Source organism: Caretta caretta, chromosome 2, assembly GCF_965140235.1.
Source record: "Caretta caretta isolate rCarCar2 chromosome 2, rCarCar1.hap1, whole genome shotgun sequence".
Lineage (NCBI taxonomy): Eukaryota > Metazoa > Chordata > Testudines > Cheloniidae > Caretta > Caretta caretta.
Genome location: NC_134207.1, coordinates 123,411,359 through 123,439,264, shown reverse-complemented (window position 1 = coordinate 123,439,264; position 27,906 = coordinate 123,411,359). Strand labels below are relative to the sequence as shown.

Below are 27,906 nucleotides of genomic sequence, written 5' to 3'. Positions count from 1 at the left end.
CAGGTGTGTGATATAAACGCTGGAAGATTCATAGATATTAAGGTCAGAAGGGACCATTATGATCATCTAGTCCGACCTCCTGCACAATGCAGGCCACTGAATCTCACCCACCCACTCCTGCAATAAACCTCTCACCTATGTCTGAGCTATTGAAGTCCTCAGATCGTGGTTTAAAGACTTCAAGATGAGTTATAGTAAGAGAAAAATACAATAAAGATGGTTGCTGATGTTTTAAACCAGGACTTAATCACTGTTTTTATTGCAAAAAATATATTTAAGGAATAAAATTAAGACTATTTTACCCCAGCAGATCTCTAAATGCCAATCTGCAAGCATAATCTCAGTCACAGGAAAGTAGAAAATCTCTAAATGGGATTTTGGCACGCCAGTCCATTAACTATTTACATTCCAGAGGTGGACACTGGCTCACAGTAAGGGTGAAAATTCAAATAGCAAAAACACTTGTAGCTCTGTCACATGGAATGGCGTTTAGTTCTTCCCCAAAGTTCAATTCTCTTTGTAGTGAGCAGCTGGGCCAGTCCACTCAGCAGCATGATGAAGATAGTGAAAACCATCACAAGGACATAGTGGCTAATGCTGCAACAGAGAATGTTACAGATCAGATAAGACAAAAATATTTTAAACCTTTGTAGTAGAAAACTGAGTTAGTCAAGTAGCCTTGGTAACAATTTTATTACGTAATTATGGGTCCAACCATGTATTTTTAGTAAGGCTTATAGGTGAACAATTCCAAGGAGACGATATAGTGTATTTTTAAGAGAGATGTTTTATCTACATATATGAAATTGGCTACCCTTTGGTTCATATTCCTATTAGTAGCTCATCTACTTCACTTTCATGTTCCTCCAGCACTCTTGGATGAACATTATACAGCCCTGATGACTCACTGCAATTTAAATTATCACTTTGTTCTGACTCCTTAACTTAACAGAACCTAAATTTTTTTTACTAACCCAGAACTACTCTTTGAAGACATCTCCCACATTGGCTTGTGTCAGACTTCATCACAGAAGTAGTTTAGCATCTCTCCAGTGTTCTTTTCCTGCACAATCACTCCCTTTGCTCTCAGATAGTTTAGCAGAAACATTAACCCTCTTGCAGGTTTCATACTTCTGATAGCATTTAAGATTTTGAAAAATTTGTATTGAGGTCCTTGGCTGCTTGCCAGGTGAGACCCATGCTCGCCTCTTGTACACCTCTAACATACATGTGTGTGATAGCATCAGTGCTAGAAATAAGCATGTAAAGGGGAAAATCTGCTAGAAAAGGAATAAAAAAGATATTAACTGAAGATATACACTAGTTTTAAAAAGATTTAAGTGGTCCCGACATTAGTTAAGGAATCCACACAGCTGCAAATGTCTGTATTTTTCCAGAGGTCTAGGGCAACTGCTATCAGTCACAGTGAGCAATCTATATCTACATCTTGCCAAAATTTTCAGGAGCTCAGATCTGGGATTTGCGAGTCAGTCCATTACGGAAACAATGGCCAACTATGAAGCCTGAATCACGAGTCAGAACTTACCCAATGTTTTGGAACTAGCGTAGTCGAGGGCAAAGGGTGCTGGACTGTGAGCCTGGAGACCTGGGCTTTATTCCTAGCTCTGTTACTAACCTATTTTGTGACGTTGGACAAGCCACTTCACCGTTCTGTGCCACCACATCACCTCCCACTTTTTGCCTGTCTTGTCTGTTTAGATTGTAAGATCTTTGGGGCAGGCAGTGTTTTGTAAGTTTGCACAGGACCTCATGCAATGAGATTGTTATCTCAGTTGGGATCTCCAGATGCTACTGTAATACAAATCAGGTTGGGAGGAACTGTGAATCTGACGTGGCCATCTCCATGTACTTTCCCCAGGATTATAAGCACAGCTCTGTGTATTCCATAGTCATGGAATTTACTGCAGAATCCAGCCCTTGCCACAGCACTATGCTCCAGATGGTTCTTCAGAAAGGGCAGGTTAACTTCAAACTCCATGAAGTCTGAGTTTATTTACAAAAAGGATTCCATGGACCACTTGGAGGTTTAATGATCTGGAATTTTTGCCTGAGGACTCATTTTATTTGACACTGTAGCAGTGAAAGAGCAGTGAGGCTCATCATCCTGATGCAATCAATCTTTAAGATACTCCCCCTCTCCCCAAGGTTGTGACAACCTCAGTTCAAGACTTGGCATCAATGGGGCATAATTTAGGTCTGTGACGTATAGAAACACTGGATCTTAACTTGGAAAGCCTCGACACTGACCATAAACGGAAGAATAAAACTATTACAAAGGCTTCCATTGAGAAGGAAAGTCTACAAACACGCTGTGAATACCTGCAGGAGTTGGTCTACTCAAAAGTGATCCAACTTCTACCATACCAATTTTTTTCTATTGCATTTCAATTAAATAAGAGATAATGATTGCCACACTTTATATTGCTCAAAATACGTACAAAAGAAAAAAAATCAACTAGCACATATAGCCTAGGACTCAGTGATCATAGTCCAACTGAGCACCCTATTTTACAAGCCTCATAAAACGGCAGATTGGATCTGTGCAAGCTACCAATTGCACATACTGTAATTAAAATACAAGTACTTCCTAAAATGAAATAAATGGCAACTCACTGAACGCTTAAATTATGTACGAGGAGCCACTTGTCTCATGTTGTTTCTCTGTAAAGAAAATACTCCCCTCCCTGCCCCCGTTTTAGCTAAACAGACACTATTGTACATGTTTTACGCTCCTGCTATGCTTCTACAGAGAATGTGCAAGTTCAGAGGCTGATAATGTTAAATTTGCTTTGTCAAAGTGCACAAAGGCATTACTTAACAGCCAGGTCAGCACACTTTGGACTCTACCATTCACAGGAACACTTGCAATACCCAGATAACAAGATTGCCTCTCAGGAGACATTCCTAACCCTGGCAATTGGGCTGTCTGTATTATATACTTGCTCTAAGTTTCAGTGTAGCAAAAGAAAGTACAGAAATGAAAAACAAAACAATCACACACAAAAAGCAAGAAAACAACTTTTCTCAACATTGTAAACTAAAAGCTGAATCCTAGCCCTACCTGCCTCCATGGTGTGGAGCCTGCCAGCACTGGTGGACTGTATGACCCTCTCCCCACCCCAGATTTGGGGGATTACACAAACCCTAAGGGCACAATCCTGCTCAGGGACAGCTGTATAGCACTTTAGTGTTGCCAACTCTTGTGATTTTATCACAAATCTCAGGTGATTTTCTTAAAGCCCTGGCTCCTGGAGTCTTGTGATTACGTGAGAATTTGGGCTTTCACGTAAAAGAAAAACGAAAGTTTCTAGCCCTCGCAGAAGCCCATAAAGAAACCCCACATTTATTATTTCAGAAATCATTTTTAAGCCCATTTCAACATTGTGTGGAGCCTGATTCATGATTTCTCAATGCTCGGTGGTGGCAATACTGCACTTATGCAGTCACTTTATTCTTCCCTACTGCTCAAAGACTGGGTCAGAGGCTTTGCCACACCTGGTTGTTAAGAGATGATGTTGCGGAAGCACAGGACATAATTCCCTGAACTAACTGATATGTAGCTAAGGAGAAACACTGCGCACCACAGACTCTCCAGTCACTCCCAGGTGACAGCTCTGAAATAGAAGACAAGGCACAATCTAACTGAAGGATCCCTGTATCCCTAGTGATCAGTAGTTAGAGAGCGGGAAGGAGTGACACAGTAATACCCACCTGCCTAAAACATTTTCTACTTTTCATCATATGGGCCCTTGGATGCTGAGTGTATCCAATAACTTGGATACCCCCTTTTCTTGCCCAGATGCAGCTTAATCGGGCATTATTACAGGCTTAATGCAGTAAAATAAATGAGCTCGGCACAAGGAATGGGAGGAACTGGGACATAGGGGGCTGCTTGATGGGGCAGAAAGCTCATTTCTTTGAACTTCCGGGCCTCTAGGAAACTCCCTGAGGTCTTGAGAGTGAAGAATAACTTCACCCTCTCCCCCTTTGCTCTGGGATTGACCATCCCCTCCAGCATCAGCTGACTCAGCACAGAGTCAGTTTAGATGGCAATAAGAGGCAAATACATACTATCATTTAGCTGCATACACCAGATCATGACTTGTCTCCAACGGAACTACTGTCACAAAAAACTGATCCTTTTTAGGTTTTTTTGGTTCCTTTCCATCACAAGAGACTGTTAGTTAACACCATCTCTAGGCTACAGATGAAGGACTCTTTCCAAGTTATCTCTGAAATACACACACGACTACTAAATGCAATAGATAAAGTCAAACTACAGTTGCAGGGTATTAGCTGCTTTCTTTTCTCCACAGTGCCAGCTCTTTAAAAGATACCAGAGATTGGTTCCTTCATGAATTTCTAAATAAAGGAAGTGTACGTAGGGCTATAGCCACTCCTTGCATGTTGCACTACACTGACTGAATGGCTGTACTTCTTGGCTAAAATATCAGGGATTTGAAAGAGGAAAAAATCATGCCACAAATACAGTGCACTGCTCTAGCCAATTAAAAGCAATGCTAGTCCAATTGTTATCACATAATGGCACTCTGCCAATATATCTGAGCATATCAGCAACTTGTACTGCAGTGATGCAGAGGCAGCTCTGCTTGGAAAATTAGTTTAATGCTGGGATAATGTTGTTGTTTTAAAAAAAGAAACAATTTCCAGACTGAAAGGCAGTATTCAAGCTGTGACAGTGAGGAAAGTCTTAATATCTACATGCTAATGTGCCACACCCGTGATTGTGTCTCTGGTTACAATCTATGATTGGTAATAGCTAATACAAAATTACTTCATCTGAGCTCAAGGCCAACACAGGGAAAAAACTGTTGGGTTTTGGGCTTCAGGTGAGAGATCCTAGAAGTTAAATGTGTGTGAGGGAATAGTATGCAGTGTTGTTGTATAGTAAAAGGACAGGATCAAGATGGGCCAGTGCTTAGAAAGAAGAGCTGCTCAGACAAAAGGGCTAGGATGGCAATACAGTCATGGCAATGGAAAGAAGGGTAGAGATGTCTGGAGGAAAGGCTTAATGAGAATGGGGCCAAGGACAATATGATGTCAGGAGGGATCTCTCAATAGAAAGCTGAGTGTCTTGGAATGTGACGATCAGGGCTGAAGACCAAGGCTGGGGCTGGGAGAAGTCTAGGTAACAGGAAGGGGCACACAGTTGGCCTGGGAAGTAGAAAGGAGACACTCATCACAACAGGTGCTATCTACCAGTCTGTCTTCTTCTTAATGTCATATAACAGAGGGATGGATAAGGTAAGGGGCGAGAGATAAGCAGGAAAATGAGGAGGGAAACAAAAGGTAGAAGAGGAAAGAATATAGACAAGGAGGAAAAAAGAGAAGAGAAAAATGGAGAAAACCCATCCTGCTCAGAAAGCGTCAGGCAGCCACAGAGAGCATTTTTTCTCAAAAACAGCTGACTCCAAGATCATGGGTAGTAGGAGAGATAAAGCATAGGTCTTACATAAAAGATACAGAAACTGGAATTTTAATGAAAATAAACCAAATGGATAGAAAGGAGGGATGTCATTTTATTTGTTCATTAAATGTTTCTACAGGACATATTTTTAACATGTGGATGGGAATGACCCAGGTCCTTACTCCAGACCTTGATTTTGGATTCTAAACCAGCCACAATTTCAGCTTCTGACCTGCTTTGGCCCTTCCACCCACTCACTCCCCACCCCCGAGGGACCCCCATTTCATATGGAATGAATTGCAAAGGCAGTGACTGTCAAATGTTCACCATAAGCTAGTCATGGTCCAAAGTACACCACAAGGGTGCTGCACTTGGTTCTCTTGTTTCAGAGATCTACTGACAAACAGTCTCCGACTCCTTTCTCCAGTTTCCCATTTAAAAACCTTCATTGTAATAATCAGGTCTAGAGTTTTGAATTTCCTTAATTACAGCTACTTTACTATGCATACCAGTGAGTGTAGTACACAGACATCTGCTAGCTATTTTACTGAATTGTTTAAAAAAAAAAAAGAATTCCACTAAAGCAATGGTCTCCAACCTTTTTACGCCCAAGATCACTTTTTGAATCTAAGGGCAACCCAGTATCTAGCCTGTCCCCTCCTAGAGACCCCCACCCCTTCCCCAGAGCCCCAACCCACTCACTCCTTCCCCCCTCCTCTGTTGCTTGCTCTCCCCCACCCTCACTCACTTTCACAGAGCTGGGGCAGGGGGTTGGGGTTCGGGAAGGGGTGTGGGCCCTGGGCTGGGGCCAAGAGGTTCGCAGTGTGGGAAGGGGCTCTGGGCTGAGCCGGGGCATGGAGTTTGGGTGCAGGAGAGGGCTCTGGCCTGGGCGGAGTGCTGGGGTACAGAAGTGGGGTACAGGGTGCTGGCTTTGGGACGGGGCTCAAGGTGGGGCTTGGGTGCAGGAGCGGGTTTGGAGTGCAGGGTGGGTATGGGTTGCTGGCTCCGGGAGGGGGTTCAGGGATGGATGCGGTCTCCTGTTGGGCAGCACTTACCTCCGGTGGCTCCTGCTCAGCTGTGGGCACAGCGAGGGTAAGGCAGGCTCCCTGCCTATCCTGGCCCCACACTACTCCCGGAAGGGGCCAACGCACCCCTGTGGCCCCTGTTGGGGTGGCGGGGAGGGAGGCACATGGCTCCGTGTGCTGCCTCTCTCTGCAAGCAGCTGCCCCCGCAGCTCTCCCAACCAATGGGCGCTCTCCCCAATGGGAGCAGGCAGGAGCTGCGCGCAGAGGGATACCCCTGTCCTCGGGCCCACGGGGCTGCACTGGCTGCTTCCAGGAGCAGTGTGGGACCGGGATAGGCAAGGAGCCTGCCTTAGCAGCAGCCACAGTGCGCTGCTGGAGATCGTGATCAACCAGTCAATTGTGATCGACCAGCTGGTGACCACTGCACTAAAGCCACTTCTGCAGCTCTTCCATAGCTTAAGGGCATGTCTACACTGTTGCAGGGGGTGGGGGGAGGAAATGAGGGGGATGGTCCCGGAGCTGAATGTCTACACCACAGTTAAACAGCCCCAGAACCTGAGCCCTGAAAATCTGACTCAGCTGACACTGGCCAGCTGTGGGTGTTTCATAGAACCATAGAATATCAGGGTTGGAAGGGACCTCAGGAGGTCATCTTGTCCAACCCCCTGCTCAAAGCAGGACCAATCCTCAATTTTTGCCCCGGATCCCTAAATGGCCCCCTCAAGGATTGAACTCACAACCCTGGGTTTAGCAGGCCAAGGCTCAAACCACTGAGCTATCCCTCCCAGTATAGACATATCCTTTGCTCTCCATTGCTCAGGGGTGTGAAAAATCCACATCCCCTGAGTGATGCTGTAAAACCGACCTAGCCCCTGGTGTAGACAGTGCTATCTCGATGGGAGGGGTTCTCCCGTTGACATAGCTACCACCTCTCAGGGCGGTGGAGTACCTAGGCTGATGGGAGAAGCCCACCCGTCAGCATAGGCAGTATCATCACTGAACCACTACAGTGGTGCAGCTGCTCCACCGCAGCGTTTAAGTGTAGACCTGCCCTTAGCAATGCTCATGGAGACCTAAATACAGCTTTCTGTGCTGCATCTATGCCCCATGGGTTTTGAACCTGCAGCAGGAGAGTTTAAATTATATCTATTTCTGTAACTTCTGGCAACCCAGTTTTACTATTGTAAAAACAGGGAGTGGCTGGTACAGTGTATCTGTAAAAACGCTACATATAAAAAGGGATTTAATGGTTTCTTCTTTTATTCCTGGCTATCCAAATAGTCAGCTGTTTGTGCATACTGTAGGTGAATGCCTTTTAAACATGAAGACAGTCTCACTGCAATTCAGAATTAAAAAAATGGAGATGCTCTGTGCTCTCTCTGTAAGGCTGTTATTCAAAATGTAAGAATGTGTCAGAATAAACTTCACACGTGCACACTGCAGACAGACGAGGATTCAAATACATTAAAGGCACAAAAAGGCTGCAGTTTCCTAGAGGCAGAACTTAACAAACGAACAAAAAAAATTAACGAGGGTTCCAATGCACAGTATGCAGTTCATGAATATCTCAAAGTTCCTCGGGTGTAGGATTTAAATAAGCCTTTTTGTGCAGATCACAGATACTGGCACAGGAAACGACTCTTAAGAATTCTGAGGGATAGCTTCAAAGTTTTACCTTAGTTTTATACCAATTTAAAAAACAAACAACCCCATGAAATCCTCCTTGCAAAATAAATTCAAGTCACCTTGGATCGGAGTATTAAATGAGAGAACAGAAACTTTCTGAAAGACAGTAAACAAATATGGTAGTTGACAGTTAACTGAGCAGGGGGAATCTGTGAAACTGACAATTTACTGAGAGTTGTGCCATAGACATCAATGTTAAGGTCTGCTGTCACTGAACATCTTCATTAATGATCTGGAAGAAGGGAGTAAAAAACAGCAGCCTCATCAAATTCACAAATGATACTTAATTGGTAGGGGATGCAAACACCAGTGAGGACAGAGACATTGCAGGGCTAGAAATACAGATAGGAGAAAGATAAAATTATTTGCCATTTGGGAAAATTCCAGCTAATACATATGTAGTTTTTGTGGGTTTCATTAAACCTCAACTAAACTGTTGTGACCTCCACCCTTTATTTAAGACAGCTGTGAGAGACACCTAAGCGGCCTCACCTAAAACAAAGAGGATATATGCCAGCCATCCCAGTAATTTGGACTTTTGTGAGTCAGGGTCTGTGTGAGAGACAGACAGCTTCAGCTGAAGGCCCACAGAGAGGCAGAATCAGATGAGGTGGAAAAAACCCAAGCACACACAGCCTGAAAGGAATGCGTGTGGCCCTAGAAGCAGCCTAGAGAGATGTTATGGGTCAGAATATTGGCTGAAAGAGTTTGGTGCTATGAGCAAGGAAGTGGTCTCCTGTGTTTGGAGAAGCAGGGCTTTGGTATTTTGCTTGATGCAGACTCGATCATCAATTTCTTGTCACTCTAGGAACAGCCTACAGGTCTCCAAACTTTAACTAGCTGGTCATAACAAAAGGAGTAACACAACCATAGGTACAAAATGGGGAGGGAGGAGAAACATGGGAAACTGATGTTGGAAAAGACCTGGTGTAATAGTGGCCAACAAATCAGATATGGATATCGTACTGTATCTGCAATGGAATATGGCAGTAGAAAAGACAAATGCAATTTCAGTCACACACACTTCATCTCTGAACAGGGATGTAATGCTGTAGTCTCTTTCTATAGAACTCTGGTGAGACCACTTCCAGAATACTGGACTCAGTTCAGGATAGTTCCCTTTCCGAGAAATATGGACAAACTGAAGGGAGACTAGGGAAGACAGTAGTTTGAGGGTGGTGATTTGACTTGTGAATTCAAATTAAAATAATATTCTTGGCAAAACAACAGTGTTGATGGGATTGAAGAGACATAGTTACAACTATGTTGATGCTCTCCAAACGTACACATACCATATAAAGGCTACACTTACTGTCTTCCTGGGGTTTGGCTTTATTGGTAACTCAGATAACAGTGACAGAACATGAACCTCACACAAAGCTTTCTCTCCAAGTTTAGGTGTTCCCTAGGGTCTCCCTCTGACAGTCATTCCAACCCCCTCCAATACTCCTAGATTGGTTGTATCTGCTGTAGCCTCAGAAGCAATTACTCTGCATTAGAGCTGGTTGGGAGGGGAAAAAAGAAGGGAAATTTTGCAAGCTTTTCTTTGTGCTTGTGCCACAGACAAAGATTACAGGAGGAGCTGGTAATGACCCTTATATAGTTGCCTAACACTTTCCTTTATAAAAGATTCTTGCAACCTTTTTTTCAGAAGCACAAGTACCTTATTGTGTGCAAAAGGCCTTTGAAATGGGACAGGGGGTAAAAGCCCTCAGGTTAGAGAAGAGTCTTTTCTTTGTCCCATAAATTTCCATCCAGGTTTTGATGAGATATAAACTATTGAAAATCATGATTTACCTACTCACACTTGCATTTCTCAGGAAAATTATTGCAGCATCCAAATAATAAGTGAACATCGATGTTCCAAGGCTAGGCTCATGCTACTACCAAAGCAGCTGTAGCGGGAGGGATGGGGAAAAGTGAGGCAAGATTATCCTTCTCCTGCACCCTCCCTGGCATGGGGCCCCTGGGGTCCAACCCTTCTCTGCAATTACCACCTTCTCCTGCTCATGTATTTAGTTTTGTAGTTCAAATGGCAGAGATCTATGCTCAGTGCTGAAGGTTCAGGGTTCAAAACACCACGGATGATGCATGGTGGGGGGGACTGTTTCAGTTGTACATAAGAATTCACCTTTTTTCTTAAAACCCTTAGGAAGTTACATACAAAAAGACTACACTGAAAAAATTTTATTTAGGTTGCAAAGCCAAGCACTCAAAAAATTGAAAATGCAAAGTTTAAGGTTGCCTGTGCATTCTGCCTCCTTGTGCATATGCTTTATGATACAATCTTTAATTATACGGCCTCATATGATCTTTTCCACAGGACTTAACTCACTCACTACACAGGATGTATACACAAAGCGGCAGAATACAGGTTGCATGTAATCAGCTCCCGGACGGCACCCCTCACCTCCTGCACCAAATGTAATGGGGCAGAGCAGAGATTGAGAACATGGAAGTATGATGGTAAAATACTCTTTCCACTATTTAATCTACTGCAATTTACGTACACTGGGAACTTTGGAAATGTGGCTAAGAGCAAAGGCTCAAACAGCCTGAAAATAAGTGGGAGGGGGAGAAGAGTAAATATACTTGACACAGCATGCAAAATATTAATAGGTCACTATTCAACTTTTATTTGAACAAGGGTTTCATGTGACAATTGGCAGGGTTTATAATGCAACATAGTTTCTATTAAAGACAGACTAACAAGCTATTTCCATGATTTACTTAGCAAAAACAACGAGGAGTCCTTGTGGCATCTTAGAGACTAACAGATTTATTTGGGCATAAGCTTTCGTTCGTCTCTAAGGTGCCACAAAGACTCCTTGTTGTTTTTGCTGATGCAGACTAACACAGCTACCACTCTGAAACCTGTCATGATTTACTTAGGTATTTCTAATACTACTTAGGATGTCTACATCTGAAATTTGTACTCTTAATGAAATACTTCCTTCCATTCGGTGTATGCTGTTTTGTTGTTGCAGGAGTGGCCACAAATAAGGCTCTGTGGCCCCTACGCTGCACTGGAGTGAGTCTTTGCTGGGGAGACTAGCATAGGTCACAAAACAGGATTGGGGGGCAGGGGAGGGTCTATATTAGTCAGAGCCCTGATTTCTGTGGCAAAAACTGTGACTTACTTTTCTTCCCCATGAAAAGCCGTGCTATTTGTCATCCTTTCCAGCATGACTCCTGCATAAATTTGGATCTATAAATGTACAACGTAGGAGTGTATGGGGTTTTAAATAGTTGCCAACTATTAAATTATTTTTAACAATTTTAATTGTAAAAGATTTGACTTCTCATAATTTCCAATGATAAACAATAATAATAATTTTAAATATTATGTGCCATGTCTCTTCTATTTAAAAAAATTCATATTTTTTGCCATGCTAAATCCATGAATTTCCCCACTTTTAGTCATGACAGCCAACCAATATTAAACATGAGTTCTAGGATGATAACATTACTAGGAGTGGGGAAAAGGGCAGCAATGAAACACTTGCTTTGGGAGAGAAGGGCAAGCAGTTGGAAGGAATTACAGGAACACTAACAGATAAATAATAACTGATTAATCTTTGGCACCTACTAACCTGAAGCTATCCTTTTAAGAAAGCACTGGAGGAGATATACTGTACCTTGTTCCGATGTCCAGCCAGCTTCCATAATCTTTAACCAAAAAGAAGAAGTGCTGTGAAATAAGAAAATAATGTTGTTTAGTATATAAACATTGCACAACTTGAAAAACAAGACTAAAACCAATGTTTTCAGGTTGTTTACTCCAGGTTTCTAAGTTTTCAAGTGGAACAAGGGCAAGACCTCCAGGAATGTTCATTTGGACTGAACTAAACAAACAGCTAAAGAGGAACAAAGGCTGATTAGGTCTAACAAGATGTGCTGTGAAAAGCACAAAGGATTTCTAATAGAGAGCATTCTTCAAGAGAAGAAGCCCCCAAACAACTTTATTGTTTGGAACAATGGTTCTCAAATTTGGCAGTGACCTCAGAATAGGCTGCACAGCTGTTTTATAGGGACTCTACCACAGAAATCGTGTATGACCTTGGGTAACTCAGTCTCTCTGTGTGCCTCAGTCCTTCATCTGCAAGATGGGAATAATAGTACTTCCCTACCTCACAGGTATGTGTGAGGATAAATTACACTAACAAGTGCAAGATGCTCAGCTACTATGATAACTGAAGCCATATAACTACATAAAATAGATTTTTTTTAAAATTTGTCCTGATTTACAAAACACACTCATAAAGCAAACTGTTGACTTAATTAGGGTAAGCAGATACTCAGCAGGGAGGACAGTGCAACTCATATAATTTTTCATTTTACATATGCACACACATATACACACACAAAATGTTTTTCTATTTTTTGTTTAATATGTGAAATTATCAATTTTATATGGACTGAATGTCAATATTTTCCCACCTATGGCCATGACTAGCAAATTTAAATAATTAACCATTACTATACATTGCATTGTGGGGGATTTGGGTGAAACAGCAAGAAGGATTCTGGGATGGAGCCTAAAGGGACCTGGGATATAGGGTAACAGAAGAAAAAGTGTGTGTCATGTTGGGTCACAGGTAAAAATGTTTGAGAAGCTCTGTTTTACAACACAGAGAATGTGTGTATTTGTCCACTGTGTGATACAGAGATACCTCAGTCCCTCCGACTTTCCCCACCCACACCTACTGTGCTGTCACCCTGTTCCCTACCTTTTACCCCTAAGCAAAATAAGACCCAGGAGAAAAACCAAGATCCTCCCAACTTCCTATGAAGCAACAGAAAAAATCTTGCCCTGCCCCCTTCTTCTTGCTCCCCCTGCCCCACAGAGTGGCTAAAGAGTTTCATCCCGGGGCCTGAGTCACACAGCTACCAAGCCCTGGCTGCCTCGTCTCCCCTTTCCCTACCAGGTAGACAGTCCTGTGTGATGTGTCTTTCCCTAATGACTCTCAGGCTAGAGGAGAAGTTAGGATATGGCAGCATGGAGAAGCGGGTTATGTACTATCAGTGAAGGCGGTGCAAGACTCATCAGAAGCAGGGGTTTAGGGCAGGTAAGGACTAGCTTCGCCTCCCAGTGACCAGAAACCCTCTTTCCCATCTCCCCCACACAACAATCTTTAGTGACCAGCAAAAAACTTCAGCAATTAGCAATTAACCTTAGGTTAAACTAGTTTCTTAAAGATTATTTCAGACAGAAATCAGGGGCAGAAGATTAAAATCAGAGACTCCACCATCTGAAAAGGAGCATTTAAAGCTGGTGGGTTGAATACAGCAAACCTTTAAAAAAATAAACTCAAAAGCTACTTTAAATTTCTAACAACTGTTCATATTTTAAAACCTTTCATGAGAGAGAACAGAATAATGATTCTCAATACTCTCCTTGAAGCGAGGTATTGTGAGGAACTCAATCCATTTAAAGGATCACCCTAAAAATCTGCTGTATTTATAACGCAAGTTTAGCAATTAACTCCTTTTTCAAATAAGTACACCCAACACTTTTGGCTTCTTCTCAGAATTTGGATGCTACCTCTACTAACTGTGTGGTCAAACACCATTCTGAGTATATGCAGACAACTGAACTTGCGCCTGCAAGGTTCACCAAGTAATATCAGAAAGAAAAAATTCCACACAGTTAGTGGCTGCATTAAGTGTTTGGTAAGAATAAGAACCATTATGCATTTCAACTTTATTTTTGTTTCTATAGTCATCTTCTTTGTTTCATATATATACATATAAATACACATAAACACACATCTTTGTTTCATATATACCCCCCCCATAGTCATCTTATATATATATGAAACAAAGAAGATGACTATAGATGATATGTATACACACACACACACAATTCCTGCATGTCAAAACTCTGTAGTTCATTGCATATGCGTATTTTATTAACATTTTAATTCTTTTCCTACTGAAATTATTAAATAAAAAAACAGTTTATAAAAATCTTTATGTGAAAATTAGATAAAAATACTTCTAGGACCCAGCCTGTTTGTCACTCTAAGATCAAACTAGACATTCTGATGTTTTGTACCTCCTATTTCTCTTATATGGTAAAACCTCTTAAACCACACTGCAATGTGAAATGACGTAATACAAACAGCAGGTTGTGTCACTTTGAAGTAAATCTTCCAAAACAGAATGTGGGAAGTGAGAGCAAAAATAGCATAACTCCCTGCCCACTGCTTTGAGCATGTTTACCTTCCAGTCATAATATAATATAGCAATGCATTGCTATTGTCGAAGACACTTTTTAGGGAATTAATTGTGGCATTTAAATTTGTAAAGGTTTTTTTTAAGATGTCTCTATTTAAATGATTTTGATCATGAGTCTACAAGTGGCTGGGGTGAATTTTCCCCACTGCCTCAAACAAAGAATACAATTGCTCTACAAAAGATACTTCTCATATATTTTCCAGCCCTCCGCTGATAATTCTGACAACAGGTTTGAAAAATCAGTTCAGTGTGTGACACATTTCTCTCTCTCTCTCTCTCTCTCGTTTTTTCTTTTTTCTTCTGGCAGCAGGCAAGAAACTGCTGAAAAATTAACTAGACCAGGCACCCAGGTAAATCTGGCATTCCCTCGTGCTCTCATACTGTTAACCTGAACATTTGATTTGAAATACATTAAAAACCAGGAATACTAGCTTTACAACAGCAGAGTGAAAGAAACGAAGTAAAAAAGAATTATGCCTCTTAAGAAGCATTCCTTACATGACATACAAAGCGTGAAGATGGGGATTTTTATCTGTAAATTACACCAGGATTTTGATTCAATTCACTGCCCTAGTTCTGAAAACTTTGAAGTCTGTAACTAATTCAGATATCTCTTGATTGAATTAGCTGAGCACTCTGCTTTCTTGATCTTATTTGCACAGAATGTCCAATAGTAGCTTACCAAAGCCATAATGTCTGAAATCACAAGAACGAGGAGGAAAAGGCTGCAAAAAAGGAGAGACCATAATTCTTAATTGATAGCCACAGACACAATTACGAAGTTATTAGAATCTCAAGTATAAATATGAATTATTATATATGATATTACTTCTTGCAGTTGGCTTTTTTATTCTTTGAGAGATACGTTTCCAAAGCACTTTGTGGGAAAAGTTAACACACAAAACGGGGCTGATATGCCTAACATGTTTGGAACATATAATTTTATCATGATGCTTTGAAAAGAGACTTATTCATTAATGTAATTACAGTTTCAGAATAGGGTACCCCAAAAGTGAGTTATTTGTCAGCAAACCTGAGTGGCCTGTCAAATGATGACTGCTGCTGATATTTTAAAAGAATATTAAAAACAGTTTAAAAATCATAAAAAGAAAAGGAGTACTTGTGGCACCTTAGAGACTAACCAATTTATTTGAGCATAAGCTTTCGTGAGCTGGATGCATCCGATGAAGTGAGCTGTAGCTCACGAAAGCTTATGCTCAAATAAATTGGTTAGTCTCTAAGGTGCCACAAGTACTCCTTTTCTTTTTGCGAATACAGACTAACACGGCTGCTACTCTGAAACCTTTAAAAATCATGGCATCTGTAACTGTGTATACTGCGAATGCACAGTGGGTGACATCCACTCCTTACAGCACAAGTTCTATGCACCACTTCAAACCCTCAGAGTAGGAAGGCTTGGAAGCTCCAGAAGGATTCAAGAACAACAAAAATGCTTGAGAGCATAAAATTCTCTTGAATATTCTTCATAAAGAGCTGACCGAATCTGTGCTGACAAACCGGTCTTACTGGGTGGACAGCTGCTAAATGAGATTACGGACAGCTGCTAAATGAGATTACGTGAGCCGCTCCTCCAGCACCTTGACTGACTGAGAGTAAAAGTGCTCCAGAAGTTCCCAAAAGCTTTGGCAGAGTGCTCCTAAATCCCTTGAATGCACAAAAACCCAGGAGTGTGAACCTGCAGTATGTAGAATTACTTTTGGAAATGTAGATTTCAGCAAGTAAAATGACTAAGCGGGAGGAAGTAGAGCTAATAAAGCTTTTTCATTTTCTTAATATTTTACTCTTTACATTAAGTTTTTGAAGTAGTAGATCACATGAAAGCAGTTATTAATGACTGGCTTGTCAGTTAATGGCATTAGAGCAATGCTGCAAAGAGCTGACCCACTAGCAGGCACATCATTAACTGTAATAGTTTAATGTATACAGCATTATCATTATAAAATATAATCAATTTACAATGTGAAACTTCATTAGAAAACATATATCATAGTGCTCTGCAAGCATCAGCTAGCAGGCCCTAAAAACTGATTTATCCCTTTGAGAAAACTGAGTTTAGTGCTATATTTTCTAGCACTGTCTTGATAAACCAATTATGCTTCATTAGTTAATAAAGATGTGGCAAATTCACTATTTTCTGATTCGGCTACAAGCATCTTTTCCATTGGAAACTTCGTATTGATTTAAATAGCCAGCGATGTCACAATCTTGCAATATCTAGCAAGTGCTCAGCTAAGGTACCACATTGATGGGAGATGTAGAAGAGCCCACACAGACAGAATATTCTCATGAAGAGCATGAAGTATGCTTCCTACAGTGAGCAGAGCGATTGAAGGCTATTCATGTGCCTAGCAAAAACCTCGCCTCTTGACAGGTACAAACATACCTACCTGGAAAGCAGCAAGGATTTTACAAAAGAAGAACAGTGCTAATCTCAGTGCTCTCTTTTCAAAAAGATAAAGTTAAAAGAACGCTATTCCGGTTGCAAGTCAAGCCCCTGGAAGTTAAGAAATGCCAGAATTAAGGTTGCCTGTGGAACTTTAATTTGCCCCCTTTGTGCATATGCATTCTGACACAGTCTTTAATTACACGATCACAAGCTATTTTTTTCCATAGAACTTATGTCCCATTAAGTAGGGGGATGGACCTATTTGGGATTATTAGGATTGGGTTATAAAGGGGGCTGTTGCATATCAGAAGTTGGAAAGCATATCGTGAATGAAGCAGGGGGTGGCAGAAAGAGCAAGCATGGTCTCATGGTTCAGGCAATTAACTGCAGATCTGGAGAACTGGATTCTCTCCCTTCCACTGGCACCGAGTTCCTGTGTGAGGCTGGGCAAGTCATGTAAACCCAACTTTTCACAAGTTGTCACTAATTGCATATTCTGCATTTTTTGGTGCCCAACCTGAGACTCTGATGTCTGATTTGCTGAAGTGCGAGCACTCACACCTGCAAATTGAGTAAGTGACACCTGTGCTTTGAGTATATAATTGTAAGTACTCAGAAAAATCATCTCTTTTTTGTCTCAGACTGAGCACTCAAAAGGAGTGGAAATGTTTTACTTTAATAATCGCCATACCTCAGTTCTCCATCTGTAAAATGGGGATAATAATGCCCTCTCACCTTACAGGAGTGTTGCAGAGATTGACTGATTAATGTTTGTGAAGTTACTATATTGATAGGCTCTGCAGAAAAGCCCATGAGGATATTAATAATTCTCTTTTCAGAGCAAGGTTGGAATAATGCGCAGTAAAAAAAAAGGCCTGGGGCGATAAACTGAACAGGCAGGGTCCTATGGAAAAAATACCATATGAAATGCATTTGAAGATTATATCAGAATGCATACACACACGGAGGTGATTAAAGTTGCACATGCAACCTTAACTGTGGTATTTTCTAACTTCCGTGGGCTTGATTTTGAAACCTTACTAGTGTTCTTTTAATGTAGCTTTTTGTGTGTAATTCCTTAGGTTTTTAAGAAAGAAAACTGAAAAAACAATAGCTCCATCATATGGAATCGTATTGACATCCAGATGGGTCATTGGCAGGGTTGGAACCTTTAGATCACAGAGACCTCTATCACTTGAGCTAATGGAGTAACTGATAGTAGTAGGTTGATATCCTCTACGTTAACCAGCACTAAAGTGGGTGAGACATATGGGTTTCATATATATTTGCTGACAGCAGAGGAATGGTGAGACTCAGGAATCTGGATTTCCATTCCAGGCTCTGGAGGGGAGTGCGCTCTAAATTGCTATGCAAGGGCAGAAACAAAATCCATAATGAAAGTGTCTGGTCAAAGACTTGTTTGAGTGCCTTTTTAAAAAAACGCAATTTGCGGTGAGGTCAGTGCTATGAAGTTTTCATTTAGCTGGCTTGTACATTGTTTATTTAAAAATATATTTGTACTATATGGAGAGATGCAATTTAAAACAAGAAATTCTAATTTAAATATTGCTTACTTTTTCTACATTAAGTTTGTTTGTATCTTTTATGTTTTAAATGCAGAAAACGAAATGTTTGATCATTCATACTGGGCCAAACTTTAAAATCCACCATAATTTTTTACTCATTTGTTACTGAGGCAAACTCCCACTGAAGCCTGTGTAAGCAGTGAGCAATGTCATCAGAGGGGCTCATTGGTTAATTTAGTCTGATACCTGATAAATCCAAATTCTTTCAAAGCAAGTGGACTGATGTACAAATGAAGTCTGATTCAGGGTATTTCACACCCTTACTAATTATACTGTTTAGCTGATTTCCACAATCAAACCCACACCACCTACTGCAGTAATATAACATTTGCTATACCTTTTAGAAGATAACTGGGTTGTGACTTGAACAGCTTCAAAAGCACACGACACAAGAACAAAAGGGATTACAATCTGTTTAAAACATAAATTACATTATGGTTTAGAGCAACATTTTTAAAACAGCCTATCAGAACACCATTAATGGTCATGGAAACATTTTCCTCCTTTTCAAATTGCCATTATGGGAAGCTTCATTGTAGCACACGTAAAAAATAAAATACTGGCAAACAAAGGGTGAAAACTCATTTGGCAGAGAATATACTTAGTAAACTGATACAAAATCTATGGCCATGGCCTACCTGAAGTGAAAAACTATGAGGCACCATGCAACTAAATGATTAAAACATATTAATTATCCTTGTTTCAGCTGATCCAGTCTAGCATTGATGATAAATATTTGAGCAACGCTGTAACACACAGAATTTGCAATACTTTACATGGTAGTTCCTGGAACTTCCAGTGTGAAAGGATGATTTCAGCCTACGCACAAAATGCCTGGATGTGGCAAATACTGAGCCAAACAAAGAATAAATACTCCACTCACTGTCCTCCAAGAGGACACAACTAAGCCAACCTGCACAACTTAAATAAATAAATAAATTTTAAAAAAACACCTCTCAAATATGTGCACTGCATTTTTTTTAGAACTGATCCACACTTCTTTAAGGCTAGAAGTACACAAAGAATCCACCTTCTAAAGACTGAACCTGCCATTTCCCAGCTCCTGCCTTACAGCTGTTGGAAAGTACAGGTTGGGATGCAGATGTGGTCACATCTGGGGCAGAAAGGCAGCTTCAGTTCTGCTAATGGTAAATATTGCCCAGCATCCAGCAGGTTTGGATTCAACAAAGCCCTGGAGCAGACACTGGTTGCTCCTCCAACCAACTTTTCTTCTTGGGAAAAGAGGTGGCGGGGTGAACATATCACTTACTTTAGGCGTAATCTAGCAGCAGGTTGTCTGCACTGCTGTCCCTTAGTGCTGTCTAATGATTTCTGCCCTAGATATCATCAGAGAAGCACTCCTAAACCTTATCTTCAAACAGGGAATGACAGCATGGGCAGGGAAATGGGAAATCCAGTCTTTAAAAGACTATTTAATTTGTTTATTTTAAAAAATCAGATAGAGTAAAGTTTGCAAAAATGACAACAGTAAAAAAAAAAATCAAGACATTTCTATTTAATACAATCTAGATGGATGGAGATAATAAAATATATATTTCCCCTGCTTTCATTTGTGTATTATGAACAATGGGAAAACCCTTAATGTTTTAACTTATTTAACAACATCTTTTCAATGCTTAAAATTCCTATTTAAATATAATAAAATATATTTCTCATGAGTCAGTCATGTATTCTGTATACTGAAGTCAAACACCCTTTACAGGTTTTATTTTCAGAAATTCTGTAGAAACAGATAGTTGCAGACAGGATAAAATGGGTTAATGAATCTCAAAAACATATATATTCTGTAAATTGAAAAAGAATTCCTGCATGCATGATGTATTACTCATTAATCCATTCTTTGAGAGAACTGCACAAAGATGCAATCACTAACCTTCCACACCAGCAAGCTTCCCATTATAAACGGATTGAACACAGTCAGGAAGCAATAGACAGAAGCAGGGTCAAAACTAGAGAACCATGAAAATAATAAAATAAAAATTATTAAAATGTATCTTTGCAAACAGTATTTTCTATAAAAAAGCAGAACATTTCATTTTTCCTGCTCATGAGACGTTTTAGATTTTGTTCAAAATATGAGCATGAAAGCCACTATTGTTCAAGTACTATTGTCCAAGCCCAAGTACAGTGTTACTTAGAAAAAACTGAGATACATAGACTTTCTCTGTGATTATTTACAGCCCAATTCTTCAAGGTGCAGAGCTCTTCCTCAGGACTGAGTGCTCTCAACACTGACTAACAACAACTAAAAGTAGGAGTTAAGGCAACTCAGTATCTTGCAGGACTGGTCCCTTACACCAAATACCATAGAAAATAATACTTAAATACAACCACCACTAGATTATTACACTATTCTTATTATTTTGCTTATGTTGGACTGTTTTGTTAGGCGTGTGGTATTTGAGTATTTTTTGCACTGTCTTCTCTTTTGCACTCAACGTCTCTCGACAGCATTAATAAGATTTACCTGTTAACAGAAGCTATATTTCCAGTACCAAAAAAAGCCGTCATGATGAAGAAAACCTAAACATAGCTAAGGAAAATCCAACACAAAAGTTACATAAAAGATCAAATAAAAACAACATGCTGAAAATTTTGCTTTAACTATCTGTCAATCCAGCACTATGAGAATCTCATTTACTATTGTTATAGTTTTACATTACTTTTAAAAGTATGAAATCAGATATCCTTGCCTGACTGATTTTTCAGATTCTGACTTTAAGCCAATTCTGATAGAGGGGAGCCCATGTGAAAATCAGGTTAATGACCGGTCTGCCTCAAAACCTGTCTGAGAGACCTAGGGACTCAGCTTTTTTTCTTGTTCAACTTGTGGAGTGGATATACTTCTTCATAACAATACAGTCACACATTCAAACTGTCATAAATATAAAGGGAAGGGTAAACCCCTTTGAAATCCTTCCTGGCCAGGGGAAAGCTCCTCTCACCTGTAAAGGGTTAAGAAGCTAAAGGTAACCTCGCTGGCACCTGACCAAAATGACCAATGAGGAGACAAGATACTTTCAAAAGCTGGGAGGAGGGAGAGAAACAAAGGGTCTGTCTGTCTATATGCTAGTCTTTGTCGGGGATAGACCAGGAATGGAGTCTTAGAACTTTTAGTAAGTAATCTAGCTAGGTATGTGTTAGATTATGATTTCTTTAAATGGCTGAGAAAAGAATTGTGCTGAATAGAATAACTATTTCTGTCTGTGTATCTTTTTTGTAACTTAAGGTTTTGCCTAGAGGGGTTCTCTATGTTTTTGATTCTAATTACCCTGTAAGATATCTACCATCCTGATTTTACAGGGGGGATTACTTTATTTCTATTTACTTCTATTTTTATTAAAAGTCTTCTTGTAAGAAAACTGAATGCTTTTTCATTGTTCTCAGATCCAAGGGTTTGGGTCTGTGGTCACCTATGCAAATTGGTGAGACTTTTTATCCAACATTTCCCAGGAAAGGGGGGGTGCAAGTGTTGGGAGGATTGTTCATTGTTCTTAAGATCCAAGGGTCTGGGTCTGTAGTCACCTAGGCAAATTGGTGAGGCTTTTTACCAAACCTTGTCCAGGAAGTGGGGTGCAAGGTTTTGGGAAGTATTTTGGGGGGAAAGATGCGTCCAAACAGCTCTTCCCCAGTAACCAGTATTAGTTTGGTGGTGGTAGCGGCCAGTCCAAGGACAACGGGTGGAATATTTTGTACCTTGGGGAAGTTTTGACCTAAGCTGGTAAAGATAAGCTTAGGAGGTTTTTCATGCAGGTCCCCACATCTGTACCCTAGAGTTCAGAGTGGGGGAGGAACCTTGACACAAACATATGCACTTTTGTACACTTTAATGTGAGCGCGGTCCATCTATCAACGTATACACATTTGTCTTTGTCGGGGAATTAGCTGTGGTTGTTGGTCTTAAAAATAAGACTAAATATTGCCAGCCTACCCTCCCACACTCTCATTGTCCAAACAGCACAGCCCATCCATTATCCCATTGCTGCCCCTTATCTGCCCTTCTTCCTTGCTGCACATTCCACAAATATAGAGACAAGAGAAGAGGGGACAAAACCCTGATCTGATGGAATCTGTGTATCTAAAAGGGTCTAAAGCATATTCTTTTCACAAAGGTAAAATCTGGCTGCTATACAACCCCATGGAAGGGGGAGGATGGAAGGCTTCTACCTCCCCTCAGTGGTGAGGCCAAGGGCCTATATTAGTCTCTCCTACCTCTTTAATCTGGCCACAGTTCCAGCAACTCCTCCCCCTACTGTGAAGTGGGAAGGTAATGAAAAGGGACTCCTGCCTCCAGAGTTCCCTGGGGGAGAAGGCAGGGGCTGGCATGGCCTCTCCTGACCTTTTCATTCCTGTCATGGAGTATTTAAATATCTCAGTATAAAAAGTTCAATATTAACTATTCAATAGGGTCTTCAAGAATTTGCAAGCAAATTTTTGAAAGGAATATGTGATCACAAATAAAGAAATTCCTAGCATCTACCTCCCAACAGAATCACACTGTTTCAGGTTTAGTAATCTAACAGTCTAACAATATTGTAAAATTCTTCCAGGTCAGATTTATAACAGCTACAATTCTCTAATAAAACAGGAAACAGCCCAATGGGCTGGGTTGCCACCTAATCAAGATGCTAAGCATATGCAATCTGAATCTCCTTTTGGAAGATCAGGCTAACAAAGGCCTAAGGCTCCTCAATATAGGCCAACTCTCAAGCCCTAATTGGGAATCTTGGCATGTTCTTTTAATTTAAAATAGTTTCATGGTAGCAATATTACAGTTCAAGTTAAGAAGTCATTTCCTTCTTCACCACTTTATAGTCATTAATAATATTCTAAACTAAAAAAAACCAAAAAACCTTTTGAGCTGAAATTCATTGTACTTGCTCTCAATAAACAGGTGAACATTTTATTGAAACTGAATAAAATATATTCAGTTCGTTTAGTGTGCCCAAGGAAATACTACATTTGAGCTTTAAAAACTGTTCAATTTTTTTTTTTGCTTAATCAAAGAAAAACTGATTTTTAAATTTTCAAATATTGCATGAGGCCAGTGCTAAATACCCCATTAATTTTGCGAAATTTTAAATGTTCTGTTAAGAAATAGCAAAGCTGTAAATGAAAAAGATAAGCTTACTGTACAGTAAATAAAGTTGCTTTTAAGGTACCCACCTAAATCATATTCAGGTTCAGGATGCTCTCTGAACCCAGAAAACCATTTGCTCACTCTTTCCTTAGCTCTGATTTTCCTCCAGAAGGACAGCATCTGACCTCCTGGACTTTCTTCTGGGCCCCTGAGGTTCTACAACAGTGGCGCTCAAGAGCTGTACACAAGTTATGCATGGGGCGTACCACTGGCAGCGGAGAGGAGGAGCAGCACTGGCCGCCCCACTGCTCCTCAGGTTTGGTCCCGCCAGTCCTCCAGTGTGACAGGGGAGCTGCAGGGCCAAACCAGAGCAGTGTTGTGAGCCCCCCATGCGTGGAGGCCACAATACTCAGTTTTGGCCCCACAGCCCCTTTGTCACAACAGAGGAGCTACAGGGCCAAATCTGAGTGGGCACACCGGGCAATGGGGCCGCCAACACCACCCCTCCTCACCACCAGCTCCCTCACGGTGGCCTGCCCAGACTTGCCCCACTTCCAGCGGCCCATGGCCCTCTCAGAGATAGGAAGTGATACTACATTTTTCAGGTCAAGCTGGAAGGCAGGGGTTGAGCATTTGGTAGCAAGGTGCAGGTTCAGCAGCTGCTGCAGGGATGGCTCCACAGGGATTGATGGTGTGTACAATGGGAAACATTTGTTTTGGGGCACTCCATTCTACGAATTCAAACTTTGTATGCTTTGGGATTTTGGTTCACCCTGCTCAGACTGGTGCCTACTACGAAAGCACTGTGTACTCTGTAGAGCACAAACCAAAAGCTCAGGAGACAGGCTGCCAAACTTGCCAGGTTCCTTCTTATGTTATAAAACGTATGGGAGGTCCTAACTCTCTCTTTCCTCCTCCCTCAGCCCGACCCACTACGATAAACCTATTTCCCCACTGACCCCATGCTAATTCTTCCTAGAAAACCCTCTAATCTTTCTTGTAATTCACAAACTCACTACTCTGGCTGCCAAATCTCCCTTACCTACCCTCAGCCCAGTGACAATCGTATCACTCTCTCCCAGCTACCCAGCTTTCATGATAAAGAAAGAGGAAGGGGATTATTAGAAACAATTTAGTTTTAGGAATGTTTAGTGTCTGAAGGATCCAGCCCTATGTTTGCTTATCATCCCATCCACGAGGGTCAACTTGTGTCCTATAATATTTTAACGTTAAATATAAATATAATATAATATAATATAAAAACAGGAATAATTTTAGCATAACCTTTCTCAAGGGACAAAGAAAGGAGTTCCAGGTGGGCAGTTTGAACCGGCTTGTGCATCAGCAGATCAACCAAAAGATTAGCCTGGTATTTAGAACAAAGGCCTTTAAAAGAAATCCTTCTTTTACAAGAAAAGACGTTCTAAAAATCTTTAAAAGAGGCTGTTTGTGTATAAATTCAGCAGTAACCCAAGCAAGTACAGTACATTCTGAAATTCACCATTGTGCCACTGGCCAATCTTTTCACTGGAAGCTAAATTACTGTGTCATAATCACTGCTTTCCAAACAAGGCAAAAGGATACAAAGAAAAAAGACCTGCGGATGTCATCCAGGTGGAGTTGCCGAAACTGAGTTATATCAGTAGAGCAGGAGAAGTTGAGAACAGCAAGCTGTGAAGATAGCAAGAAGAAATCAATACATGATGTCAGGTGGTTCACTTTGATACTAAGAATATATTTTAGTGGATTCTGTGAGGAATTAACTCACTTCCCCATCAACAAACAGATCCATTTGTGATGAAGCTTGTAAACTTTTCCTATACTTTAATGGGTCTGCCACAAAGATATTGTATAAGTAGAGTGATCATTAATCAAATGAACCCAGCAGAGCTTCTCATGCTGTCTTCGGTAAGAAACAACTCCCCTACCTTTGGTTTACTATTTTGATCTGTTTTCTTTTCCCCTGCCCCAAGTGTTGGTGTTTTTTTAAAAATACATTTTCACTGCCCACAAAAACAGGTAGATAAAGATCTCCTACTATAAAGACTGCAATTATCCTCAAGGTGAGGTATGGTGTGAATGAGGATACTGAAAGATTCTTCAGCTTCTCTACTCTGCTCTGGACATGACACCTCTTGACCCCGGGGAGAAATTGTCTTTAGAGTTTAAGACAGCAATGAACTTCTTTTCATTGGAAAAAGCAAAATCCCATGTGGTGGATCTGAAATACAGACCACATATTGCTTAAAAATAGTCTCACATCAGCAGAGACCTGAGTGGATTCCTAAATGCAGGACTTTTTGGCAGACATTAAAGTGGGGCTCTTGAGGTGTAGTGTAGTACAGTACAGCTGTTCTTGTTTTTGTTTGAAGAAGACTAGAAAAATAAAGTGAAAGAATTCTTCTCACTGAAAGCAAGACAAAGGTCACAAAATGTAAAGGAAAAATGATAATGCTACCGAATCACAGCCTCAAACTTGCATATATTCTTTTCATTCATAGTCGATTCATATGGTCTCATAAGCAGAACCCAAACCATGCATCTTTCACATTGTGCTTGGATTTCTACTATTTAAGATTTAAGGAAACAGGCCCAAGTGATACATATAAGCCTCACCTTGTTAAGTTATGTAAACAAATGACAATATTCACCATTTGCATTTCTAATACTCTGCCTTGTATCAATAAATGTTGTATCTGAAGTTTTAAAATTGCATCCCTGCAGGTAAAAAAAATACAGTAATTGCCAGATCAGCATTTGTGAATGCTTCTGCCTCAATTTTACCCTCTGACTTTTCTCCCTGACTAAGGCATTATTAATCTCTGAAATCTGCTATCCCAGTTTGTAGCTCAACATGGTATCAATATGCCACTGGGTTGACTACATATAAACTACAAAAGCAGTGAAGGCTCAGAACTGTAGCTTCCCCTCTACATAACTCTGGCAAATTCCAAAGCATCCTTGCCATTGATTCTCTATAATTATCATCAGTGACTATGGATTCCTGGGAAATAGGGAGGGCATGGTATTATATCTCCTGCCCAGCTCAGAATGGCTGGAGAGCTCTGTAATAGGCATTTTGGTTCTAACCAATTCAAGGGCACAACAGCAGCTTAGACTAAGAGTGGAATCGCGATGTGATCATGGGTTCAGAGCATCACTGACATAATAAATCTCAAAGACAAGGAAATTATATTGATACATAGTGTAAACCCCTTCTGAGGGAAAAATCCAAGAATTTGCTAGCATAAATTCAGTTAGCAGCACCCTGTCTGCCTGATCAGAAATAAAAGACCACACTGATAAGAAAGACAGGCAGGCAGAAATTAAATGACTCTACAGATATTTCCTTTGGGTAATTTCAGAAATCAAATGACTATTTCTTTTCAGCCTCCATCACCAATACTCCTGTGCTAGTCATTTTATTTATTTAGAATTTCCCATCTTTAAAACAGACAGTAACGTTATACTTATCCTGGGAAGGACTTTCACTCCTTATTTTGAATTAGCATTAAACTCAATGGTCCCATCTCTAACCTACAGAATATACTGCTTCAGTCACATTGATTTCCTGTGGTCTTAGAAATAACTCTAATATGGAATATATCAAATAAAATATTTTATAAATCTCTTTTACATTTTCTTATGAGATGGGCACCTGATATAGGCTTTCCATACTCAAAGAATATGTACTTGAGCTTTGCTACAAACTATTCAACAGAAACTACTAAAGATATTTTAAAAATCTAGTGAGTCTGGAAGAAAAACCATGATGAAACTGAACTACTGCCATCACTGGGCAATCACTTCATACTTTTCTAGTGGAGCAGTTTTTTGATAATGAATCAAGAGTAACTGTCTTGAAATGCTACCTTTGTTTTAAGTGAATCGCCATAGTACTGTAATGCTTCTTTTTCCATGTATATCCAAGCAAACATCAACCCAGACAATACCAGTGGAAAGAGAGCTTCATATCTGAATAAAATGATTAACATAATATTACATATATACATACAATCATAAGCATAACGTATTCAATTATACAAATAATGCATGTTCTTTGAGATTGACTCCCTGTTAATCTGAACTATATCATGTCAGAGACCTATAAAATACTTTAATTTTGTCTGAGGGGAATGTGCGGTGGGAATTTAAAGTTGCTGGGGTCGAATGGCTGGAGATCAATTGACGTGCAGTAAGATGGGAGGAAGACGTTAACTTGCTTTGGACAGTTTGTTTTGCAACTTCTATGTTATTATGTTTTTAAATGTATGTCAGGGCTTCAGATGGGCACCCTTTGGTATGGACTTTCTTTAGAAAGAAATTGAAAGAACACAAATAGAAAAACATTTCTCTTCTTTTTAAAGGTTTGGATGGTATCTCTGTTGTTCGCTAAGACTCTAGAATCCTCA

General features: G+C 40.4%; 1 protein-coding gene across 5 annotated transcripts in view; it reads right to left on the bottom strand.

Moving 5' to 3' along the window:
• Positions 1–224: 224 nt before the first annotated feature.
• PIGN (phosphatidylinositol glycan anchor biosynthesis class N) overlaps positions 225–27,906 on the bottom strand; it is a 140,678-nt gene continuing 112,996 nt past the window's right edge. For all 5 annotated transcript variants that reach the window (XM_048839694.2, XM_048839690.2, XM_075125417.1 and 2 more), the window contains 8 exons: positions 27,367–27,469; positions 25,079–25,165; positions 20,882–20,937; positions 20,288–20,363; positions 18,731–18,804; positions 15,083–15,125; positions 11,799–11,851; positions 225–597 (listed from right to left, as the gene is read on the bottom strand). In XM_048839694.2, the coding sequence (XP_048695651.1) occupies positions 474–597; positions 11,799–11,851; positions 15,083–15,125; positions 18,731–18,804; positions 20,288–20,363; positions 20,882–20,937; positions 25,079–25,165; positions 27,367–27,469 (616 nt within the window). In that variant the 3' untranslated portion in view covers positions 225–473. The remainder of the gene's footprint in view (positions 598–11,798; positions 11,852–15,082; positions 15,126–18,730; positions 18,805–20,287; positions 20,364–20,881; positions 20,938–25,078; positions 25,166–27,366; positions 27,470–27,906) is intronic.